This window comes from Schistocerca nitens, unplaced genomic scaffold, assembly GCF_023898315.1.
Source record: "Schistocerca nitens isolate TAMUIC-IGC-003100 unplaced genomic scaffold, iqSchNite1.1 HiC_scaffold_76, whole genome shotgun sequence".
Classification (NCBI taxonomy): domain Eukaryota; kingdom Metazoa; phylum Arthropoda; class Insecta; order Orthoptera; family Acrididae; genus Schistocerca; species Schistocerca nitens.
Window position 1 is genome coordinate 1003 of NW_026045622.1, and position 22226 is coordinate 23228.

Here is a 22226-nt window from a genome sequence, read left to right on the forward strand (position 1 = left end):
ATTTCGAAGGGCGACAAGAAGAAGAAGCGCAAGAGGAAGGAGAGCTATGCCATCTACATCTACAAGGTGCTGAAGCAGGTGCACCCCGACACGGGCATCTCGTCGAAGGCGATGAGCATCATGAACAGCTTCGTGAACGACATTTTCGAGCGCATTGCGGCCGAGGCGTCTCGCCTGGCGCACTACAACAAGCGCTCGACCATCACGTCCCGCGAGATCCAGACGGCTGTGCGGCTCTTGCTGCCTGGCGAGCTGGCCAAGCACGCCGTGAGCGAGGGCACGAAGGCGGTGACCAAGTACACGAGCTCCAAGTGAGGGGGTTAAGGCTGTAGGGAGCTCCCCTCCGTTGCGAGAGCGGCAAAACGGCCCTTTTCAGGGCCACCAAATTGCCTTTGCGGGAAGAGCGGAATTGTTGTTTGTGTGAGGCGGCGCATAGCTACCCGGTTTGGTTGGTTGCGAAGCAGCTGGTGGTGGTTATGCGTGCTCGCGAGTCTTGGCGTGGTTGGTTGGTTGGTTGTTTGTCGACACATAGACAGGAGGTGTTGTCTGTGTCGCTGATTCCTTTCCTTTCTTTGTCTCTGTCTGCCCGGTTAGTCACGTGACTGCAATTGAAACCCCTCGCGATTGTTGGATGTCACCGTTAGGGCCGTCTGCGGGTTTGTTTGTTGTCACATCATACATACATACATACATGATGGCGAGGGTGAAATGTTGTGTTGCCGTCTACTATTCCCTTTGCTGTACGGCGTGGAGGTGTGTTGGTGACGTTTTAAAAAAAAAAAAATGGACGTGTCTTTACTAGTCATTAAGAAGACGCAAGAATTGTACGGGCGGGTGGGGTAGGCGACACGCACGGTGGTGTACCCATTTATTTGGCCCTTGATTTTGATAGCCGTTTCTGCAGTTGATTTGAATGATTGATTGTTGTGCGCACGCACGCCGGTGTCGTCATTCAAGGTGCACGTGTGTTCGGTTCAGTGACGGTAGACGACGACGGCCGTTGTTTGTTGTTATGGGCGTACACGCGGTTGTCTGTGTCCCCCGGTGAAATGGCCGGTTTGTCGGTGATGTGATGTGATGTGATCCGATCCGGCGGCCCTGAGTAGCTGTCTATGGGCATCATGGCAACGTGTCGGTCTGAACACCCGTCTCACTGTGGCACCGTCGGCGCTGCGAACGGTGACGAAAGGCTGACTGTGATCGGTCGGATGTCATGTCTTGTCTGGGCAGAACGTGTGGAATGAGCAAAAAAAAAAAAACTGTGGGGACGGAAACAATGGTGGAGGAGGGGAACGAAAATAATAAAACGAAACGAAACGAAGAAAAAGAAGAAGGAGAAGCAATCACCGGAAAACGAGACAGGGGAAAAACGGAGAGGCGCTGTCTAGAGCAACGGAACGTTCCCGTGCATTGCAGCCGCACTGACATGCGTTTACGGCGCGGCTGCAAGTGTCGGCCGTGGTGACGGCTGAATTGCATTGCCTTCCCGGATGCAACGTTCGCCCGATATGGCTCGGAGGAAGAATCTATGAGAGAGTGCCTTGCCCTTGCCGTTTCGTGTGCGGTGTAGCGAATGATGTGTGTGTGTGTGTGTGTGTATGTAGTGGGGAATGGATGGTCGATAGCTGCCGTCACGGTCGAGATAACGCAGTCAAAGGTGTCGCGAAAAAGTGTGTTAGCCGTGGTTGGTTTGTGTGTTTGTTTTGTTTTTAAAGAGAAGGGACGAGAGAAAGAAGGTAGGTGGAGAGTGCGTTGCGTGTTGCGAACTGCGTCCGTGAATACGGCAGTATTTGGTGGTGGGCGTGCCCTTGCAGGTGGCCCGGAAGGCGTGTTCGTTTCGCGGTAGTGTGGACGGGTGAGGGGCACGCGTAACGCTGCGCTGCTGGCATATTCGGGAGATGGGAGGGGGCGAAAGGAGAAAGGAGACGCGGAGGGCGCGTGCGGGTGGTTCGCGCTGCGCTCGGCGGTTGTGTTTGTTTGTGCAACAAATGTGTTGCCGGGAGGGGGACCGTTGTTGTGGTGGTTGCGGTTGTAGCCTCCGACGCGGCTGGCAGTGAACAACGTGAGACGACGGATGCGTGGCTGGGGCGGCGCATGTCGCCGGTGCCATGCCTTTAGAGCCGCGTGGTCGGGGTGTGCGCACCGCGTGTCGTGTTGCGAGACATCACATGTGCTGCTGCGCACCGGTGGCGTGGCGTGGCGTGGCGTGGGGGCGAGGAGAGCGAGCCGCGCCAGTACCGCGCGGTGTGCTTGTGCGCCGGAGAATGGCACACTGCGCCTGCCCGTTGAGGAGGCTGATGGCCGTGGTGTGGTGGAAATGGAGCGCGTCGGACGTGTACCAATGAGAAAGAGAAACAAAGCAAGCAACCACGAACGAAAGGTGGAGGGCGGCATTGTGTCACATGTGGCGGTGGGGAAAAACGAAAAAAAAAAACAAAAAACAAAAAACAAAGACGTTAAGAAAGAGGAGAAACAACAAAGACAATGAGTCGTGCGTTCGCGAGGGGGGTGGGTGTGCGTGCGTAACGCCGGTACGCGCAGTGCGGAGCCCAACGGCTGTGTCGTCGGCCGAATGGGTGCGGGAATAGAGGCCGCGTCGGCACGGAGAAGGAAGGACGCACGCGCGCTGCGGCGTTGGCGCGGTTTGCGGCTGGCGCCTTTGGTGGCAACGGCCAGGACAAGCAGCGGTGTATGGTGTTGTGCGGGGCGGACAGGGGCGGCGGTGGTGGACGGGGAGGAGGCGGTGGCGTGTGTGGTACGGCGAAAACGGGACGGACGGCCGGCGGATGTTGAGAGGCGCCGCCCGCGCACGCACGCAGACACACAGAAGGGAAGAGCGAGAAAGGAACAAATGGAGGGGGCGAATGTGGAGGTGCGGGGAGGGGGAGGCGGTGGTGTTTGTGGGCATGTGGTGGGAGAGAAGGGCGGGGGCGGAAGGACAGCAGAGGCGCGAGGCGACAGCCTGTGCTTGTTGCTTGCTTGCGTCTTTTTGTTTTTTTATTTTGTTTTTATCCTTTGGTCGCCTTGGAGCCTGTCGGTCCCGTCCGTGTGTGGCCACGCTGTGGGTGCGTGTATGTTTGTACGTTTCGTTTTTTGTCTTCTTCTGCAGCAGAGGCGGCCAGCAAATGCGTGCGGTTGGATGGATGGGCGGCCACGGCACGGCACGGCACCGCACCTGTGCCCAAGGAGGAGACGCTGGCGGCGGGCCACCCTCGGATGCGGCCGGCCGGGGCTGTGTGCGCCGCTGCAACAACAACGAGTAAACAAGACGAAGACGAAGCGGATGGCTGGTGAGTGCATTTCGGCGGTAGACAAGGCAGTGTGTGATGTGGCGTTGTGACGGGGGGGGGTTTGCTCACGCGGCCTCGTTGTGTTGATGCGCAGGAAGACGAGATGCGGGCAGACGCGTACAGAGAGACGAGCCCGGTCTGCAGCAGGATGTGTGGCGCGCCGAGTGCAGAGCAGCGCGCGCCGGCTGGGCTGGGTTCGGCTGGGCCCGCCCGGCGGCGGGCCGCGCCGTTGTCGCGGACGTGAGCGCCCCCTGGCGGGTGGTCGGAGGCGGCGCGGTGGACGTGTGGCTGGTTGGCAGTGCACATTGCGAGTGGCTGGCTGGCTGGCTGGCTGGCGGGCGGGCGGTCGGCGGCGGCGGCGAGAAGAGAGAGGAGGTATGTGTTGCGGGCGCCTTTGCTGCGCTGCGTCGTTGCGTGCCTGGGCGTGCGCCTGTCGACTGTGTGTGACTGTGTTGGGCGTTGTGCCACGTACGTGTGCTCGGCCGAAGGCAGGCGTCGGAAAGAAGAGGGCGAAGGGCAGGAAAGTGGGTCGGTGTGCGTGCGTAGCCCGTGATGTGATGATGTCACGTCACGTCATGTGTTTGCGAAGCGGCTGCCGAGAGGTGTGTGGTAGCGAGCGGGAATGTGCGTTTGGTGGTTGCGGCGTGAGGTGAGGGTGGGAGAATATTGGGGCGGGCGGGCGGGCGGGCGGGCCGGCCGTTGTTGGTGGTTCCTCCTGTGGTTGTTTGTGCAGCTTTGATGGCAACGTGGAAGGACGCCGGTTTCGTGCCTTTGCGTGTGGTTGTCGACGGTGACTGGTTGGGGTGTGCGCCGATGCACGTGCCATGTCGTTAGTATGTTTGGGTCGTGAGTGTTGTTTTTGGCTGTGTTGTTGTGTACGGGAAGGGGGGGGGGGGAGAGGAGGAGGCGGGTGGATAGTGCGTGCAGTAGTGTCGTTGCGACGGGCGCGTCGGGTGGAGCTGTGCGTAGTGGCGGAAAGGTGTAGGTTGCGGGAAGGGAGCCCGTCGTGTGTCGTGTCGGTGTCGTTGACGGGGTCGCGTGCGTGCGTTGTGAAATCGAGTGTGGCGGGAAAGGAGCAGTGTGCCGCTGGCGTCGTGGCCGTTAGCAGAGGCTGTGCTTGTCCGTTTGTTACCTGTTGGACGCTTGGTGCGAGTTGTTTGCTGCTGTTGTTGTTGTTATCGTTGTCGTTTGTCGCCCCCGTCTCGCGGGTTGTTTTTGTTTGTCGGCTGTGCTGTGTCGGCGAGCTGTTTTGCGGTGCGTGAATGTGTTGGTGCAAAAGTGGCGGCGTTATGGCTGCGCCCGCGACGAGCCGCGGGCGCGCCATTGATGATGTTCAAACACAGAGCGGCTGTGTGCAATGGGAGGCCTGCGTACGGGTAGCGGTGTTGTCGTACGTGCATCCGGCCCGGTGCGGAAAGCGCCGTTGCCGTTTGCCCCTTAGTTGCCAGCCATGTCGCGTGAGCGGCGGGTTGCCTCTGGTCGACGTGGTGCCTCGGGTTTGTGGTTTTTGGTGCCCTTTGGCCGGTGGGTGGTGTTTAATTTTGTTTTTGTGTGTGTGTGTGTTTTATATCTGCCTCCTGCTCGGTCTTGCGGCGGTTTGGTCGACGTCGTCTGTAGTTTTTGCGGCTTGCCGACGACCGACCGACCGACACACCTTTGAAACCTACGTGTGGCGCCCGAAGGTGAACGTAACCTGACCGCGGACCTCTCGGCGCCTTAACCTAACCTAACCTCTAACCTAAGATGTCCGGCCGTAGAGGTAGGTGCGGCCACCTGACGCCTCACGTCCGAACGCTTAACCTAACTTTGACGCTTAACCTAACTGTAACCCTTAACCTAACCCACGTCCACCTAACCTAACCTAACCTAACCTAACCTAACCTAACCTAACCTCACCTTAGGGTGGTGTACACCGCGAATGCCTTAGGGCATGTTATGTTATATAGTCTTAGGTGGAGTCCACTATACGCAACAAGCGGCTACACGGGTAGCAGGGGTTGTGTGGCGTGGGCTGGGCGGTTCTGTTTAGGTTGGATGGCCCTTGGGCAAGTACGGAAAGGGCAACGGGCGCGGGGCAAGGTCAGGACATGCGGGGACCAAGCGGCAATCGGTATTGTAATTGTCAACTGTCGAAGCTCTGCGTTGGTAAAGTACCGGAACGTCAAGCGCTGATAGAAAGCGCCGAAGCTGCAATCGTTATAGGTACAGACGGTGCTTTAGAAAGGATAGCGTGCATGCAACCGGTGGTGGAGTGGTTCGTCGCTGTTAGTAGTAGTTTATCCTGTGTAGTGAAGTAGAAGTGGTGGACGGTTCCTGTGAACTATTGTGGGTGGAGGGTACACTCAACAGCCGAGCTAGGTTGATAATTGGCTCCTTTTACCGACCTCGCGACTCAGCAGCATTAGTGGCCGAACAAGTGAGAGAAAATGTGGACATACATTTTCCTTTCCGCAGCGTGTTACAGTCTTAGGTGGAGATTTCAATGTGCCAGATGTTCAGGACGGGTGGTAGGGACAGAGCATCGAGTGACAGTATACTGAGTGCACCATCCGAACGAAAAATGCCGCGAGCAATTAAACAGAGAGAGAACCGACTCGTGGAGATAACATCGTGGACCTACCGATGACAAACAGACCCCGAACTTGTCGACTCTGTATGTGCAGAACAGGGACCCAGTGAACAAGAGGCCGTTGCAGCATCGCTGAATATGGACGTTAGTAGGAATATACAAACAAAAAAACAAAAAAAAACAAAAAAAAAAAAAGGGAGGAAGGTTTATCTGTTTAGCAAGAGTAATAGAAGGCAGATTTGAGACTACCAGGCAGATGCAAACGCAAATGTCTGCTCCGACACTGACAATGTTGAGTGTTTATGGAGAAAGTGCAAGGCAATCGTAAAATGCGTCTTAGACAGGTACGTGCCGAGTAAAACTGCGAGGGATGGGAAAAACCCACCGCGGTACAACAACCAAAGTTTAGGAAACTATAGCGAAAGCAAAGAGAGCTTCACTCAAAGTTGAAACGCAGCCAAAACCTCTCAGACAAACAGACGCTAAACGATGTCCAAAGTTAGCGTAAGGAGGGCTATGCGTGAAGCGTCCGGTGAATGCGAAAGTACAATTCCATGTACCGACGTGACAGGAAATCAAATCAAATCCTAGGACGTTGTGGTCGTACGTTGAATCAGTAGTAAGCGGCTCGAAGCGGCATATCCAGACACTCCGGGATGATGATGGCATTGAAACAGAGGATGACACGCGTAAAGCTGTGAAATACTAAACACCTGTTTCCAAAAGCTGTGTCACGGAGGACGACCGCACTGCAGTTCCTTCTCGCACAAACGAAAAAAATGGCTGACATCGAAATAAGTGTCCAAGGAGGAATAGAAAAGCAACTGGAATCACTCAACAGAGGAACGTCCACTGGACCCGACGGGATACCAATTCGATTCTACACAGAGTACGCGACAGAACCTCCTAACAGCCGTGTACCGCAAGTCTCTAGAGGAACGGAGGGTTCCAAATGATTGGAAAAGAGCACAGGTAGTCCCGGGCTTGAAGAAGGGTCGTCGAGCAGATGCGCAAAACTATAGGCCCTATATCTGTGACGTCGATCGGTTGTAGAATTTGAGAACATGTTTTATGCTCGAGTAGTAGCATGTCGTTTTTTGGAAACCCAGTGTCTACTATGTAGGAATCAACATGGATTCCGGAAACAGCGATCGTGTGAGACCCAACGCGCTTTATTTGTTCATGGGACCCAGAAAATATTAGATACAGGCTCCCAGGTAGATGCCATTTTGGTTGACATCCGGAAGGAGGGCGTTCGATACAGTTCCGCACTGTCGCCTGATAAACAAAGTAAGTGTCTGCAGAATGTCGGACCAAGTGTGTGGCTGGACTGAAGAGATTGTAGCAAACAGAACACAGCATGTTGTGTTATCAATGGAGAGACGTCTACAGACGTTAAAGTAACCTCTGGCGTGCCACAGGGGAGTGTTATGGGACCCATTGCTCTTCACACACAATGTATATAAATGACCTAGTAGATAGTGTCGGACGTTGCATGCGTCTTTTCGCGGATGATGCTGTAGTATACAGAGAAGTTGCAGCGAAAAATGCAGGACGATCTGCAGCGGATAGGCACGTGGTGCAGGGAGTGGCAACTGTCCCTTAACATGTATTGCGAATAATATAGAAAGAAGGACCCTTTATTGTATGATTGAGTATATGATAGCGGGACAAACACTGGTAGCAGTTACGTCTGTAAAATATCTGGGAGTATGCGTGCGGAGTGATTGGGAGTGGGATGATCATCATATTAAAAAAAAAAAACAAAAAAAAACAAACAAAAGTAATTGTTGGTAAGGCGGGTACCAGGTTGCGATTTATTGGGAGAATGCGTAGCAAATGTCGTCCATCAACAAAGGAGGAGGTGGCTTACAAAACACCCGTTCGTTCGACCTATACGTGCGTGTTGCCCATCAGTGTGGGATCCGTACCAGGTCGCGTTGACGGAGGCGACGGAGACGATCCAACGTTTCGTCGCAGGGTCATTTGGTAACCGTGATAGCGTTACGGAGATGTTTAACAAACCCACGCGGCAGACTCTGCAATAGAGGCGCTCTGCATCGCGGTGTAGCTTGCTCGCCAGGTTTCGAGATATTGCGTTTCTGGATGGGGTATCGAATATATTGCGTATACCTCCCGAGGAGATCACGAATGGATGTGGTTAGAGAGATTCGAGCGCGCACGGAGGCGTTTTTTTTTTTTTTGCAGACTGTCGTTTCGTCCCGCGAACCATACGCGACTGGAACAGCAAAGGGAGGTAAATGACATTGGCACGTGAAGTGCCCTCCGCCACACACCGTTGGGTGGCTTGCGGAGTCTAAATGTTAGAGGTCGGCTGTCGGTGTGTGCTTTTGATGAAGGCAGATTCGGTGCGTCTGTAGTTGCGGATGGCGGTTAGCCACCCTCGCTGAAAGCGGCGAGGGGCGGCGGCGCCTCGGTTGGCCGGTGCCCATGTTGCGCAGGCGGCGCTCGTTTTTGTTTTGCGGCGGGCAATGTTGTGAGAAACGGGCGCGAATGTTGGCGGGCGAGGTGGCCCGACGGCCGCGGGCCGATCGGGAAACTGTGGGAGGGCGATGGGGCGGCGGAGGTGCGTTTGCACGGCCGTCATCGCCGCACGCCTCCGCTTGTGTGGCTGTGGCGGCGGCCGCGCTGGCCGGGCTGGCGCGGCGACGGTGCGCCAGTTTTGCCGAAGGTTTGGCCATTGTGGCGGGTCGTCGGCTGGGGCTGTGGGGGCGGCATTTGGGCGGGGGCGGCGATTCTCGGCGGGCCGAGCCAGGCTGTGGCGCGCGGTAGCTGCAGTTTGGCCGTGGTTTGCGGCGCTGCCGTGGCGACTGGTTGGCGACTGTGGTGTGGCCGTGTGTAGCCCCATCCTCGGTGGTTTGAATGGCGCGGGTGGTTGCGGCGCAGGTTTGGGGCTGGTCCGCACAGGCTGTCGGACGTTGGGCGGTAGCAAGCGCGGGAGGCGCGGCGCGGCGGCGCGCAGAGTGGCGGCCGCTCTCTCGGCCGTCCGCGCCCGCCCGCGACACTGGCCGGGCCTGGCGGCGCGGCGGCTATTCTCTGCCGTGCTTGCCGCCTTGCCGCTCTCTCTCGCTGTTCTGTTGTTGTGTGTACGCGCGTCGTCCGTCGAAATAATGGCAGATCAGGCGGCTACGAACGAGACTGCTGCGGCACCCGCCGCCACCGGCACGACGAAGAAGGCCAAGTCTGCGGCGTCTGCGAAGAAGCCGCGCGCCAAGCCTGCGCACCCGCGCACCTCTGAGATGGTGACGGCCGCCATCAAGAGTCTGAAGGAGCGCGGCGGCTCGTCGCTGCAGGCGATCAAGAAGTACATTGCCGCGCACTACAAGCTGGACGCGGAGAAGCTGGCGCCCTTTATCAAGAAGTACCTCAAGTCGGCCGTCGTGGCTGGCGAGCTGGTGCAGACGAAGGGGAAGGGCGCGTCCGGCTCTTTCAAGCTTGCCGGCGCCGGCGGCGGGGCGGCCGAGGGCGGCAAGGCTCGTGCCGGCGGTGCGAAGAAGAAGCGCGCCGCTCCGGCCAGCAAGGAGAAGAAGGGCGGCCGCGCGGCCGGCGCAAAGAAGGCTGGTGGCGTGAAGGCGGCGACCGGTCGGAAGGCGGGCGCCGCCAAGAAGGCGTCTGCGGCGTCGGCGGCTCCCGCGGGTGCGAAGAAGGCGGCTGCGGCCAAGCCGGCCAAGGCCAAGTCGCCGTCGAAGGCGAAGAAGGCCGCCAAGGTTCCGACGAAGAAGCCGAAGGCGCCGCGCCCGAAGAAGGCGACGACGCCGTCTAAGGCGAAGGCGTCGCCCAAGAAGAAGAAGTAAAGTAGTAAAGTTAAAGAAAGGCAAGGGAGAGGGGTTGGCGCTTGACGCCGTCGTCCCCCACCGCCCTCCCCCGCGTCGTCTTAGTGGCGCGCGATGGCACGGCTGCGGCTGTCGCGCGGCCCAAAACGGCCCTTCTCAGGGCCATCAAAGGACGTCGGGAAGGCGTTGATTGTCGTGCATGCGCCGGTGTGGTTGGTTGGTTGGTTGTGTGTGACCCTTGTGGGTACTGTTTGCGTGCCGTGGTGGTTGGATTGTGGTGCCGGTGGCGGTAGGCGGCGGCGCGCGGTAGCGGAGCGGTTGTGGCCGTTTGTTGGTCTTTTTATTTTATTTTATTTGTTTTTTTTCTTTTTTTGTTTTTGTTGTTGTTGTTGTTGTAGTTGTTTTGTTTTGCGGCGGCCGACGTTTGGTTGCTCATGTATGTTTCTGGAGACTCTTGTTTGTTTGTGTGTTTGCTTGCTTTGCGGATGTCGTGTCTTTTGTGTGTGTGTTGTGTCTCTCTCTCTCTCTCTCTCTTTGAAAGCGGCGGGGGGACGTGAGACGTGGCAGTGGCCGGCGGGAATTGGGAAGGCGCGGTGGCGTTGACGTTGTAGTGTAGCGTAGCGTGCGCGCGCCTCGGAGACGGCGGCGGCCAGCCACCCGTGGTGTGTGGTGACGTCGTCCGGCTGTTGTGTGTGTGTATTGTGAGGGATGGGAGTGACGTCGATTGTTGGCGAGAGCGGCTGTGGACGGGAGGGGAATTGGTTGTTGTTGTTTTGCGGGGCGGCAAGACCGACAAAAGTTTTGCTCGCGACGGAGAGATGTTAGTGGCCCTGAAAAGGGCCGTTTTTGTTGGGCGGGCGCGCGTGCGCGGCGCGGTTTCTAGGCGCGCTCGCCGCGGATGCGGCGCGCGAGCTGGATGTCCTTGGGCATGATGGTGACGCGCTTGGCGTGGATTGCGCACAGGTTGGTGTCTTCGAAGAGGCCGACGAGGTAGGCCTCGCTGGCCTCCTGCAGGGCCATGACTGCGGAGCTCTGGAAGCGCAGGTCGGTCTTGAAGTCCTGGGCGATCTCGCGCACTAGGCGCTGGAACGGCAGCTTGCGGATGAGCAGCTCTGTGCTCTTCTGGTAGCGCCTGATTTCCCGCAGGGCGACGGTGCCCGGCCTGTAGCGGTGGGGCTTCTTGACGCCGCCGGTGGCGGGCGCGCTCTTCCTCGCCGCCTTGGTGGCGAGCTGTTTGCGCGGCGCCTTTCCGCCGGTGGACTTGCGGGCCGTTTGCTTTGTGCGGGCCATAGCGGTTAGCGGCGTGGAGGTGCGTGCGGTACACGAAGCGTCCGGTGCTGCCTTGACAACGGGCCCGCGCGGCCCCGCGCCGCGCTTATATGCCCTCGGTGCGCGTGGTGGGGGGAGGGCGGGCCAGAGTCTATATAGGGGGGCGGCGGCAGAGAGCTCGCACCGTAGCCGACTCGCTAGCGCCGGGTGAGGAGCTGGCGCTTGTGTTTTTTCGCTTGCTTGCTTTGAGGAGGAGGAAGGAAGAAGAATGACAGGCCGCGGCAAGGGAGGAAAGGGGCTGGGCAAGGGTGGCGCCAAGCGGCACCGCAAGGTGTTGCGCGACAACATCCAGGGCATCACGAAGCCCGCCATCCGCCGCCTGGCTCGCAGGGGCGGCGTGAAGCGCATCTCTGGTCTGATCTACGAGGAGACCCGCGGAGTGCTGAAGGTGTTCCTGGAGAACGTGATCCGCGACGCGGTGACGTACACTGAGCACGCCAAGCGCAAGACTGTGACGGCCATGGACGTGGTGTACGCCCTGAAGAGGCAGGGGCGCACCCTGTACGGTTTCGGCGGTTAGGCAGGCAGGCAGCCAGCCAGCCAGCCAGCCGGTGTGCTGTGCTGCGTTGTGGCCTTCCCGCGGCCGTGCCGTGCCCGTGCTTGGTGGGAGAGACGAAAACGGCCCTTTTCAGGGCCACCACACTGTTCGGAGATTGAAAAGTGCGAAAGAGTCTGTGTTGCCTGTGCGTGTTGTTGTTGTTGTTGTTGCTGCTGCGCGTGCGTTAGTTTTTGAGTTTGACGCGATGGGCGCGGCTGAGTCCAGTGTGTGCGTGGTTTGTTGTTTGTTTGTGGCGTGGGCATAGGCGGGCGGGCCGGATCGATCGATCGATCGGATCAGCTGTTTGGTTTTTTTGTCTGTGCCACGCGCGCCCCTTTAATTGAAACATTATAATGCTAACAATGATCATCACATTATCGGTGTATCGATGTCGTTGTCGTTTGGAACGCGACTCTGTGCGTGCGCGGAGGGGTGCAGAAACAAAAAAGACAAAAAGAGAGAAACGACAAAATGTGTGCGCGTTCGGCCACACGGGCTGTGGACAAGATGGCGGACGTGCGCCGGCGCTGGCTGTGCAATGTATGTATGTGGACGTGTTGTGTAAAGTGCGGCGAGCACGGACGACGGAAACTTTGCTTTGGACGTAGGTTTGTGTGGTGGCCCTGAAAAGGGCCGATTGTTGTGAGCCGAGCCGGCAAGGCAAAGGCAGGCGCGTTTGCGTGCAGGGAGCACGCAAGCGCAGCGCCGCGCTCTCTGTTTAGGCCTTCTTCTCGGTCTTCTTTGGCAGCAGGACGGCCTGGATGTTGGGCAGGACACCACCCTGTGCGATGGTGACGCCCGACAAGAGCTTGTTGAGCTCCTCGTCGTTGCGGATGGCGAGCTGCAGGTGGCGCGGGATGATGCGCGTCTTCTTGTTGTCGCGGGCCGCGTTTCCGGCCAGCTCGAGCACCTCAGCCGCGAGGTACTCCATGACGGCGGCGAGGTAGACGGGCGCCCCGGCGCCGACGCGCTCGGCGTAGTTTCCCTTGCGCAGGAGGCGGTGGATTCTGCCGACCGGGAACTGGAGCCCAGCCCTGCTTGAGCGGGACTTTGACTTGCCCTTGACTTTGCCTCCCTTTCCGCGTCCGGACATGGCGTTTGGCTAGTTGAAACACGTAACGTAACGGTGCGAGCCGCAGCGAGTCGAGCAGCGGAGTGCGTGGCGGCGGGACTAGCTGCTGCTTACATCTAATACTTTCTCCTCTTTGGAGAAGTGTGAGGGGGAGTTTGTAGCCTTTCGGCTTTTACTCCCCTGTGTACTTGTGTGTATGATTATTTCTGTATTTTTTTGGTGTCTATGAAATGTGATGTTTGTTCTGTGTGAGTCTGGTACTTGCCTGAGGTTTGGCGAGATAATTGTAGTGGTTTGGGTAGGAGCAGGATTTGGGAATGGATATTGGGATTTTTCTCTTCGACTTAGTCGTCGAAGATCGTCATAGGGCGCTTATGCTTATCGCGGGACATGTCATACCGACCTAGGGAGTGGATGAGTGCATTTCCGGATCTGGAAGAACCCTCATAGAAGGCCCTTGCCAGATCCTGGAAACGCTCTCTCAGGAGTGGGATTTCGGCTGCGGCGTGCAAGTCGTCTGTAGGGAATCCGAGAGGTAGGTGCAATGCCCTTCTGAGGGCGCGGTTCTGCAGCCTCTGGAGTTTGTCCAGGTGCTGCTTTGCCGCGTATCCCCAGACAGGGCACGCATACTCCATTACCGGCCGGATCAGGGCCTGGTATACATTTACTGCTACTGGGCAAGGAAGGGAGCTGGTTGTGTTCAGGATAGGGTATAGGATGGACATTCTGGCGCAGACCTTCCTGTGGACCTCGTCTATGTGGGGTTTCCACGTAAGTCGAGAGTCCAGGGTTACACCAAGGTACTTGGCGGTTCTGCGCCAGGGGAGTTGGGTTCCATTTAGGTGAAGGTGGAGGGGGGGACGTTGAGGAGGTACGCGCCTTCCGAGCCTGCGGGTAATCAGCATTGCCTGTGTCTTCTCCGAGTTGATGGTGATGCGCCAGCGACGGGCCCAGGTTTCTGTGTCATCTAAAACCCTTTGTAGCCTACGAATGACCAGGTCCTTGTTCGCGTTTCTCGTGTAGAAGGCTGTATCGTCAGCGTACTGCGCAGTATGCACCAGGGGGGCCGTTGGAGTGTCCGCAGTGTACAGACTGTACAATACGGGCCCCAGGACCGATCCCTGTGGCACCCCCGCACGAATACGCCTTCTGGTGGAGGTGGCAGTTTCTACTTTGACGGAGAAAGTCCTATTGGTGAGATAGCTCTTGATCAGCTGAACTATACTCCCAGGAAACCCTTGTGTGTACAACTTGTAGAGTAGCCCTCTATGCCATACTGAATCAAAGGCTTTGGCTACGTCTAGTAGCACTATCCCGCAGTAGCCTCTGTGGTTGAAGCCCTCCGTGGCTGCTTCAACCACTCTCATGACCTGTTGTGGGGCAGAGTGGTTCTGCCGGAATCCGAATTGGAAATCCGGCAGAATTTGCTCTCTGGTAATATGTTCTTGTATGGGTCTTAGCAGGAGGCGCTCATAGATCTTGCTGAGAGTTGGCAAGAGGCTAATCGGCCTGTAGTGCTGCGGGAATAGAGGGTCTTTCCCTGGTTTGTGTATCGCGACCACTTCCGCATGTTTCCAGCAAGCTGGGAAAATACGGGAACGAGTAATCTCGTTGAGGACGTTCGCGAGGTGTGTGATCGCTGTGGGTGGGAGTTTTTTGACTAGCTGGTTTGTGACACTATCGTGCCCTGGCGCCTTTTTTGTAGGTAGGGACCTGATTACTCTTGCCACGTCCTCGGGGGCAAAAAGTGTGGGTTCGTCCTCTGGGTCCTCCTCAGCATTGAGGAAGACAGCCAGTTGACGACTAACTACCTCTTCATGCTCTTCATCCTGGGGTTCTGCCGTTTGAAACTGCTTCTCGAAGGAGTCGGCGAGGGCGTTGGCCTTTCCAGCATGGCTGTAGACCAGTCCACGCTCGCCATGCAGTGGCGGCATCCTAGCGCGTCGTTTTGTAAACTGTTTGGTCGCTTGCCATAGTGTATGGTCGTCTACTTTGAGAGCTGTGAGGCGGTTTTGCCATTGCTGGTTTCTGTGCTCATTGAGCGCTACCTTTAGTTCTCTCTGTAGACGATTGAGCAGCCTCCTGGTGGCCTGGTTTCTGGTGATCTTCCACTCTTTTGCCACTCTGTTCTTGTGTCGAATTTGAGCTAGCAAGTGTTCCGGGAGCTGTATTTGCGGCGGAGGGCCATCCCTTTGTGGAGGGGTGGCTTCTTCCGCTGCCTGCAAGATGGTGCCTGTTAGGTCTTGTAGCGCTTGTTCTACTGTTTCCGCAGTAGGTGGCGGAGCGCGAGCGATATCAGAGGCGACAGTTTCTTGGTATCGCTCCCAGTCTGTACGTTTGTACGACGTCTGGTACCGTGGGAGTGCTACCCATTCTCCCACATCGACCTCCAGAATCACTGGGTTGTGGTCGGAGGACATTCTGTTGATTGTCCTTGCGGCCACAAACCCTGCGATCCTCCTAGTGAGAGCTATGTCTAACACGTCGGGCCTGGCTCCATTTTTTGGAAAATGTGTGGGCTCGACTGGACCCCATGTTTCGAAGTGGTGGGTGCGCGCTAGTTGTTGCAGTTTGGCGCCTGCTCTGGAGGTTACTCTAGAATTCCAGTCAGGATGTTTGGCATTGAAGTCTCCCCCTATTATGAGTTTGCCTTCAATTTGCCCTAGAGCAGCTATGTCTCCCTCATCTATCTGGTCATGTGGGGGTCGGTAGACTGCGACAATTGTTAGGGGTCCAGTGGCAGTGGTTACTTCCACCGCTACTGCTTCGATTTTGTTGGTAGCTGGTAAGAATACCTGGTGGTGGGGGATCCCTCTTTTTACATATATGGCCACTCCTCCGCCTTGGGTTGGCCTGTCTTTACGGTAGGTAACGTAGTTGGGAACTGTCGCTTTTATTCCCGGCTTTAGGTGGGTTTCCCCCATCATGCATATGTCGATGGAGAACTCCTTCATGAGTTCTCGGAACTCGACCTCTTGATTAACAATGCCGTCTGCGTTAAAGACGCACGTTGTCAGGCCTTGAATATTCGGTCGTCTATTCATGTTGGGGTTTTGATACTACTGAGGAAGTCGCAGAGGGGAGCGACTGCTGGACTGTTGCCTGAAGGGCGACGAGGATCTGTGTGTTCTGCTTCTGGGCTTCCCTGAATTCCTTCATCATTTCCATGACGAGGTTCATGGTCTGCACCATTACGCCTAACAACTGATCCATGGGGGGGGAGTGTGTGTGGGGTTCCCTAGATCTTCCCCCGTCATGGTGGACCTGGTCGTTGTTGCTGTGTGTTTCCCGGTGTTGTTCTTGTGATAGCGTCTGGTGTTGTGGTGATTGGGCCACGCTTTCATGGTTCCTCGGAGGAGAAACCACTTCCGCATATGTCGCCCTCGGTGTGTCCGGCCTTGGTTTTCCCCAGGCCTTGTCTGTGTGTGTTGTAATGTTTCGGTTTCTTGTGTGTCTCGATGGGTTCATGGTGTTTTCTTTTCGTGTGTGGGGGGCGGCCTTTGCGCCCTTTGCCTGCTGTGTGTGTCTTTTATGGACCTCACAACCTTGGTAGCCCGCTGTGTGGTTTTTGCCACACAGCGCGCACCTTATTTGCGGGTCCGTGTGTTTTATGTTGCACGTTCGTGTGTCATGGGCCTCGGCGCATTTTCTGCACCTCACTGCCATTGAGCAGTGTGCCGCAATGTGGTTGAGGCCCTGACATCTGAAGCACTGCACCGTCTTGTTTTTGCGGCGCAGTGGTTCAGTGGTCACAGGGACCGCCAGGATCGTCTTAATGTCCCTTCTGTTCTGTGGGACGTCTGGCAGTGTGACCTGATACAGGGGCCATTTGCTGCCTATGTTTCCCATCTGTTGGACCGCCTTGACGATGTACCCCTGGGCAGTCAGGTCCGTTTTGATCGCCTGGGGGGCCACTCGTCTCGGTAGGTCTCTGATGACTATGTTTCTGTTTCGTGTTTTTGTTGTGGGGAAAGTGTAGTGAGGTATGTTTTTGCTGTTGAGAAGTGTTTTTGTTGTGTTGTAGTGCTCGAGTGTGAGTAATGTTATTTTTATTTTGTCACCACCAGCAGGTTTTGCTTTGAAATTGCCTCCCCCGATTGCTGCTTTTAGCATTTCGAAGAGTTCCTCGTAGTTCCGAGTGAACTCCGCGACGATCGGAGGGAGGTGGTGGGTGACCTGGTTTTGTGTTTGCGTTGTTTCTTGCGGTGTGTCTGGCTCATCAGCCACCGCCTGGAACCTGTTCGGGGTGGGTTCCAGTCCCCGGGCCGGCGGGAGCCTCGGCTGGCGAAACGTTTTCTTCGCCAGCACGAAACCATCCGTATCCTGCCCGGTTTCGTGGTTCCCTTCCAGTGCCGATGTTTCCTGGTCCCCTCCCAGGACGACGACAGGTGCTGTCGGGGGCGCTGGCTCCTCAGAGGGTGTGGAAGTGGTTGGGGTGGTGGTGGTGGAGTGTTTTTTCCCCTTGGAGTGCTTCTCCTTCTTGTCCTTCCTTACACGCCGTTGCTTGGATGTGGTGAACTTGAGTGGGGGGGATTTGAGGAACTGGGATCGGGTAGGGGGTTGGGTGGCAGTTGCGGGTTTGGGGAGGATTTTAGCCGGCTGACTGGACTTCTGCTTGCCATTCAGGTTACGGATGTGATCAGCAAGGAGGCCACAGCTGTTGGCAAGCAGGAGAGGGCTGAGGAGAGGGGAGGGAGGGGCGGGATCGCAAATCCTGACGATGTATTTGTCTGTCTGCGTTTTGTGTGGTTTTGCCATGTCGGTAGCGGAAAGGGGGCTTGCTGCCAGGTTATTGTCAGTTGCAACTTTTGTTGGCACCGTTGGGTTTTCCGGTTGCAGAGCTGACCCTAATAGCACGATGGCAGACGCGGAATTCTGAACGGGGGCGGCGGAAAACCTCTCTGTGGTTCCGCGGCCCGCTTCCAGGTCCTGGCCTACTTTTTCCCTATTCTTGGGGGGGGCAGAGACTGACTCTGCGGCAGCCGAAGTGCTCGAGACGGCCGGCCGCGCGGCCCGCGGCAACAAGAAGGCGCGCCTCGTGTCATCGGCGGAAAGAGACCGCCGCGACCCCAAGGCGCCACCCAAGCTCGGCATATCACGACGACGAGGAGACACGACAACTCTGCCAGGCGACGCCATGCAAAATTTTATCCCTGTGCCGTCCGTGCTAAGACCTCGACGCAAGTGCCCGTCAATGTTTTAATAAAAACAAAGCCGGTGAACACTCCTGTTTGTACTCCCGTGCAAGCGGGGGCCTATGGCTGACAGTATGCGAGTGAGAGGAGCGATGCTCAACCCTCGACTGCTACTCAGCGAGTGGCGGCGGGACTAGGGTGGGGGTCCCTTTATGGGCTCGGGTGCGGCGGCCGGTTGCGCGCGCGCCCCATTGGTCGGCGGCCGCAACAGGGCGAGCTGGTAAAGGTGGGGTGTTGCGGTAGCGGCGGGTGCCACTGTGTGGGGAGACGCTGACTAGAGCGGAGCGCTTGCTGCTTGCTGTACGTTCGAGATGCCGCCCAAGACTAGCGGGAAGGCCGCCAAGAAGGCTGGCAAGGCGCAGAAGAACATTTCGAAGGGCGACAAGAAGAAGAAGCGCAAGAGGAAGGAGAGCTATGCCATCTACATCTACAAGGTGCTGAAGCAGGTGCACCCCGACACGGGCATCTCGTCGAAGGCGATGAGCATCATGAACAGCTTCGTGAACGACATTTTCGAGCGCATTGCGGCCGAGGCGTCTCGCCTGGCGCACTACAACAAGCGCTCGACCATCACGTCCCGCGAGATCCAGACGGCTGTGCGGCTCTTGCTGCCTGGCGAGCTGGCCAAGCACGCCGTGAGCGAGGGCACGAAGGCGGTGACCAAGTACACGAGCTCCAAGTGAGGGGGTTAAGGCTGTAGGGAGCTCCCCTCCGTTGCGAGAGCGGCAAAACGGCCCTTTTCAGGGCCACCAAATTGCCTTTGCGGGAAGAGCGGAATTGTTGTTTGTGTGAGGCGGCGCATAGCTACCCGGTTTGGTTGGTTGCGAAGCAGCTGGTGGTGGTTATGCGTGCTCGCGAGTCTTGGCGTGGTTGGTTGGTTGGTTGTTTGTCGACACATAGACAGGAGGTGTTGTCTGTGTCGCTGATTCCTTTCCTTTCTTTGTCTCTGTCTGCCCGGTTAGTCACGTGACTGCAATTGAAACCCCTCGCGATTGTTGGATGTCACCGTTAGGGCCGTCTGCGGGTTTGTTTGTTGTCACATCATACATACATACATACATGATGGCGAGGGTGAAATGTTGTGTTGCCGTCTACTATTCCCTTTGCTGTACGGCGTGGAGGTGTGTTGGTGACGTTTTAAAAAAAAAAAAATGGACGTGTCTTTACTAGTCATTAAGAAGACGCAAGAATTGTACGGGCGGGTGGGGTAGGCGACACGCACGGTGGTGTACCCATTTATTTGGCCCTTGATTTTGATAGCCGTTTCTGCAGTTGATTTGAATGATTGATTGTTGTGCGCACGCACGCCGGTGTCGTCATTCAAGGTGCACGTGTGTTCGGTTCAGTGACGGTAGACGACGACGGCCGTTGTTTGTTGTTATGGGCGTACACGCGGTTGTCTGTGTCCCCCGGTGAAATGGCCGGTTTGTCGGTGATGTGATGTGATGTGATCCGATCCGGCGGCCCTGAGTAGCTGTCTATGGGCATCATGGCAACGTGTCGGTCTGAACACCCGTCTCACTGTGGCACCGTCGGCGCTGCGAACGGTGACGAAAGGCTGACTGTGATCGGTCGGATGTCATGTCTTGTCTGGGCAGAACGTGTGGAATGAGCAAAAAAAAAAAAACTGTGGGGACGGAAACAATGGTGGAGGAGGGGAACGAAAATAATAAAACGAAACGAAACGAAGAAAAAGAAGAAGGAGAAGCAATCACCGGAAAACGAGACAGGGGAAAAACGGAGAGGCGCTGTCTAGAGCAACGGAACGTTCCCGTGCATTGCAGCCGCACTGACATGCGTTTACGGCGCGGCTGCAAGTGTCGGCCGTGGTGACGGCTGAATTGCATTGCCTTCCCGGATGCAACGTTCGCCCGATATGGCTCGGAGGAAGAATCTATGAGAGAGTGCCTTGCCCTTGCCGTTTCGTGTGCGGTGTAGCGAATGATGTGTGTGTGTGTGTGTGTGTGTGTGTGTGTATGTAGTGGGGAATGGATGGTCGATAGCTGCCGTCACGGTCGAGATAACGCAGTCAAAGGTGTCGCGAAAAAGTGTGTTAGCCGTGGTTGGTTTGTGTGTTTGTTTTGTTTTTAAAGAGAAGGGACGAGAGAAAGAAGGTAGGTGGAGAGTGCGTTGCGTGTTGCGAACTGCGTCCGTGAATACGGCAGTATTTGGTGGTGGGCGTGCCCTTGCAGGTGGCCCGGAAGGCGTGTTCGTTTCGCGGTAGTGTGGACGGGTGAGGGGCACGCGTAACGCTGCGCTGCTGGCATATTCGGGAGATGGGAGGGGGCGAAAGGAGAAAGGAGACGCGGAGGGCGCGTGCGGGTGGTTCGCGCTGCGCTCGGCGGTTGTGTTTGTTTGTGCAACAAATGTGTTGCCGGGAGGGGGACCGTTGTTGTGGTGGTTGCGGTTGTAGCCTCCGACGCGGCTGGCAGTGAACAACGTGAGACGACGGATGCGTGGCTGGGGCGGCGCATGTCGCCGGTGCCATGCCTTTAGAGCCGCGTGGTCGGGGTGTGCGCACCGCGTGTCGTGTTGCGAGACATCACATGTGCTGCTGCGCACCGGTGGCGTGGCGTGGCGTGGCGTGGGGGCGAGGAGAGCGAGCCGCGCCAGTACCGCGCGGTGTGCTTGTGCGCCGGAGAATGGCACACTGCGCCTGCCCGTTGAGGAGGCTGATGGCCGTGGTGTGGTGGAAATGGAGCGCGTCGGACGTGTACCAATGAGAAAGAGAAACAAAGCAAGCAACCACGAACGAAAGGTGGAGGGCGGCATTGTGTCACATGTGGCGGTGGGGAAAAACGAAAAAAAAAAACAAAAAACAAAAAACAAAGACGTTAAGAAAGAGGAGAAACAACAAAGACAATGAGTCGTGCGTTCGCGAGGGGGGTGGGTGTGCGTGCGTAACGCCGGTACGCGCAGTGCGGAGCCCAACGGCTGTGTCGTCGGCCGAATGGGTGCGGGAATAGAGGCCGCGTCGGCACGGAGAAGGAAGGACGCACGCGCGCTGCGGCGTTGGCGCGGTTTGCGGCTGGCGCCTTTGGTGGCAACGGCCAGGACAAGCAGCGGTGTATGGTGTTGTGCGGGGCGGACAGGGGCGGCGGTGGTGGACGGGGAGGAGGCGGTGGCGTGTGTGGTACGGCGAAAACGGGACGGACGGCCGGCGGATGTTGAGAGGCGCCGCCCGCGCACGCACGCAGACACACAGAAGGGAAGAGCGAGAAAGGAACAAATGGAGGGGGCGAATGTGGAGGTGCGGGGAGGGGGAGGCGGTGGTGTTTGTGGGCATGTGGTGGGAGAGAAGGGCGGGGGCGGAAGGACAGCAGAGGCGCGAGGCGACAGCCTGTGCTTGTTGCTTGCTTGCGTCTTTTTGTTTTTTTATTTTGTTTTTATCCTTTGGTCGCCTTGGAGCCTGTCGGTCCCGTCCGTGTGTGGCCACGCTGTGGGTGCGTGTATGTTTGTACGTTTCGTTTTTTGTCTTCTTCTGCAGCAGAGGCGGCCAGCAAATGCGTGCGGTTGGATGGATGGGCGGCCACGGCACGGCACGGCACCGCACCTGTGCCCAAGGAGGAGACGCTGGCGGCGGGCCACCCTCGGATGCGGCCGGCCGGGGCTGTGTGCGCCGCTGCAACAACAACGAGTAAACAAGACGAAGACGAAGCGGATGGCTGGTGAGTGCATTTCGGCGGTAGACAAGGCAGTGTGTGATGTGGCGTTGTGACGGGGGGGGGTTTGCTCACGCGGCCTCGTTGTGTTGATGCGCAGGAAGACGAGATGCGGGCAGACGCGTACAGAGAGACGAGCCCGGTCTGCAGCAGGATGTGTGGCGCGCCGAGTGCAGAGCAGCGCGCGCCGGCTGGGCTGGGTTCGGCTGGGCCCGCCCGGCGGCGGGCCGCGCCGTTGTCGCGGACGTGAGCGCCCCCTGGCGGGTGGTCGGAGGCGGCGCGGTGGACGTGTGGCTGGTTGGCAGTGCACATTGCGAGTGGCTGGCTGGCTGGCTGGCTGGCGGGCGGGCGGTCGGCGGCGGCGGCGAGAAGAGAGAGGAGGTATGTGTTGCGGGCGCCTTTGCTGCGCTGCGTCGTTGCGTGCCTGGGCGTGCGCCTGTCGACTGTGTGTGACTGTGTTGGGCGTTGTGCCACGTACGTGTGCTCGGCCGAAGGCAGGCGTCGGAAAGAAGAGGGCGAAGGGCAGGAAAGTGGGTCGGTGTGCGTGCGTAGCCCGTGATGTGATGATGTCACGTCACGTCATGTGTTTGCGAAGCGGCTGCCGAGAGGTGTGTGGTAGCGAGCGGGAATGTGCGTTTGGTGGTTGCGGCGTGAGGTGAGGGTGGGAGAATATTGGGGCGGGCGGGCGGGCGGGCGGGCCGGCCGTTGTTGGTGGTTCCTCCTGTGGTTGTTTGTGCAGCTTTGATGGCAACGTGGAAGGACGCCGGTTTCGTGCCT

The 22226-nt window shown here is 57.6% G+C and overlaps 1 protein-coding gene across 1 annotated transcript; it reads left to right on the forward strand.

Moving 5' to 3' along the window:
- Positions 1-2572: 2572 nt before the first annotated feature.
- On the forward strand, positions 2573-21902 carry LOC126217509 (uncharacterized). The gene is made up of 7 exons (XM_049942111.1): positions 2573-2954; positions 3110-3259; positions 3385-3665; positions 20327-20575; positions 20707-20920; positions 21275-21424; positions 21550-21902. Exons 1-7 carry the CDS (start codon positions 2573-2575, stop codon positions 21900-21902), a joined length of 1779 nt encoding a protein of 592 aa, XP_049798068.1.
- The last annotated feature ends 324 nt before the right edge of the window (positions 21903-22226 follow it).

What these genes read in the sequence shown, in the direction of transcription:
- LOC126217509 (XM_049942111.1), top strand. Translation starts at nt 2,573, where the DNA reads ATGGGTGCGGGAATAGAGGCCGCGTCGGCACGGAGAAGGAAGGACGCA. An exon ending in AAGGACAGCAGAGGCGCGAG is followed by an intron (nt 2,955 to 3,109) that starts GCGACAGCCTGT and finishes CTTCTTCTGCAG; the next exon opens with CAGAGGCGGCCAGCAAATGC. An exon ending in GCGGCGAGAAGAGAGAGGAG is followed by an intron (nt 3,666 to 20,326) that starts GTATGTGTTGCG and finishes TCGTGTTGCGAG; the next exon opens with ACATCACATGTGCTGCTGCG.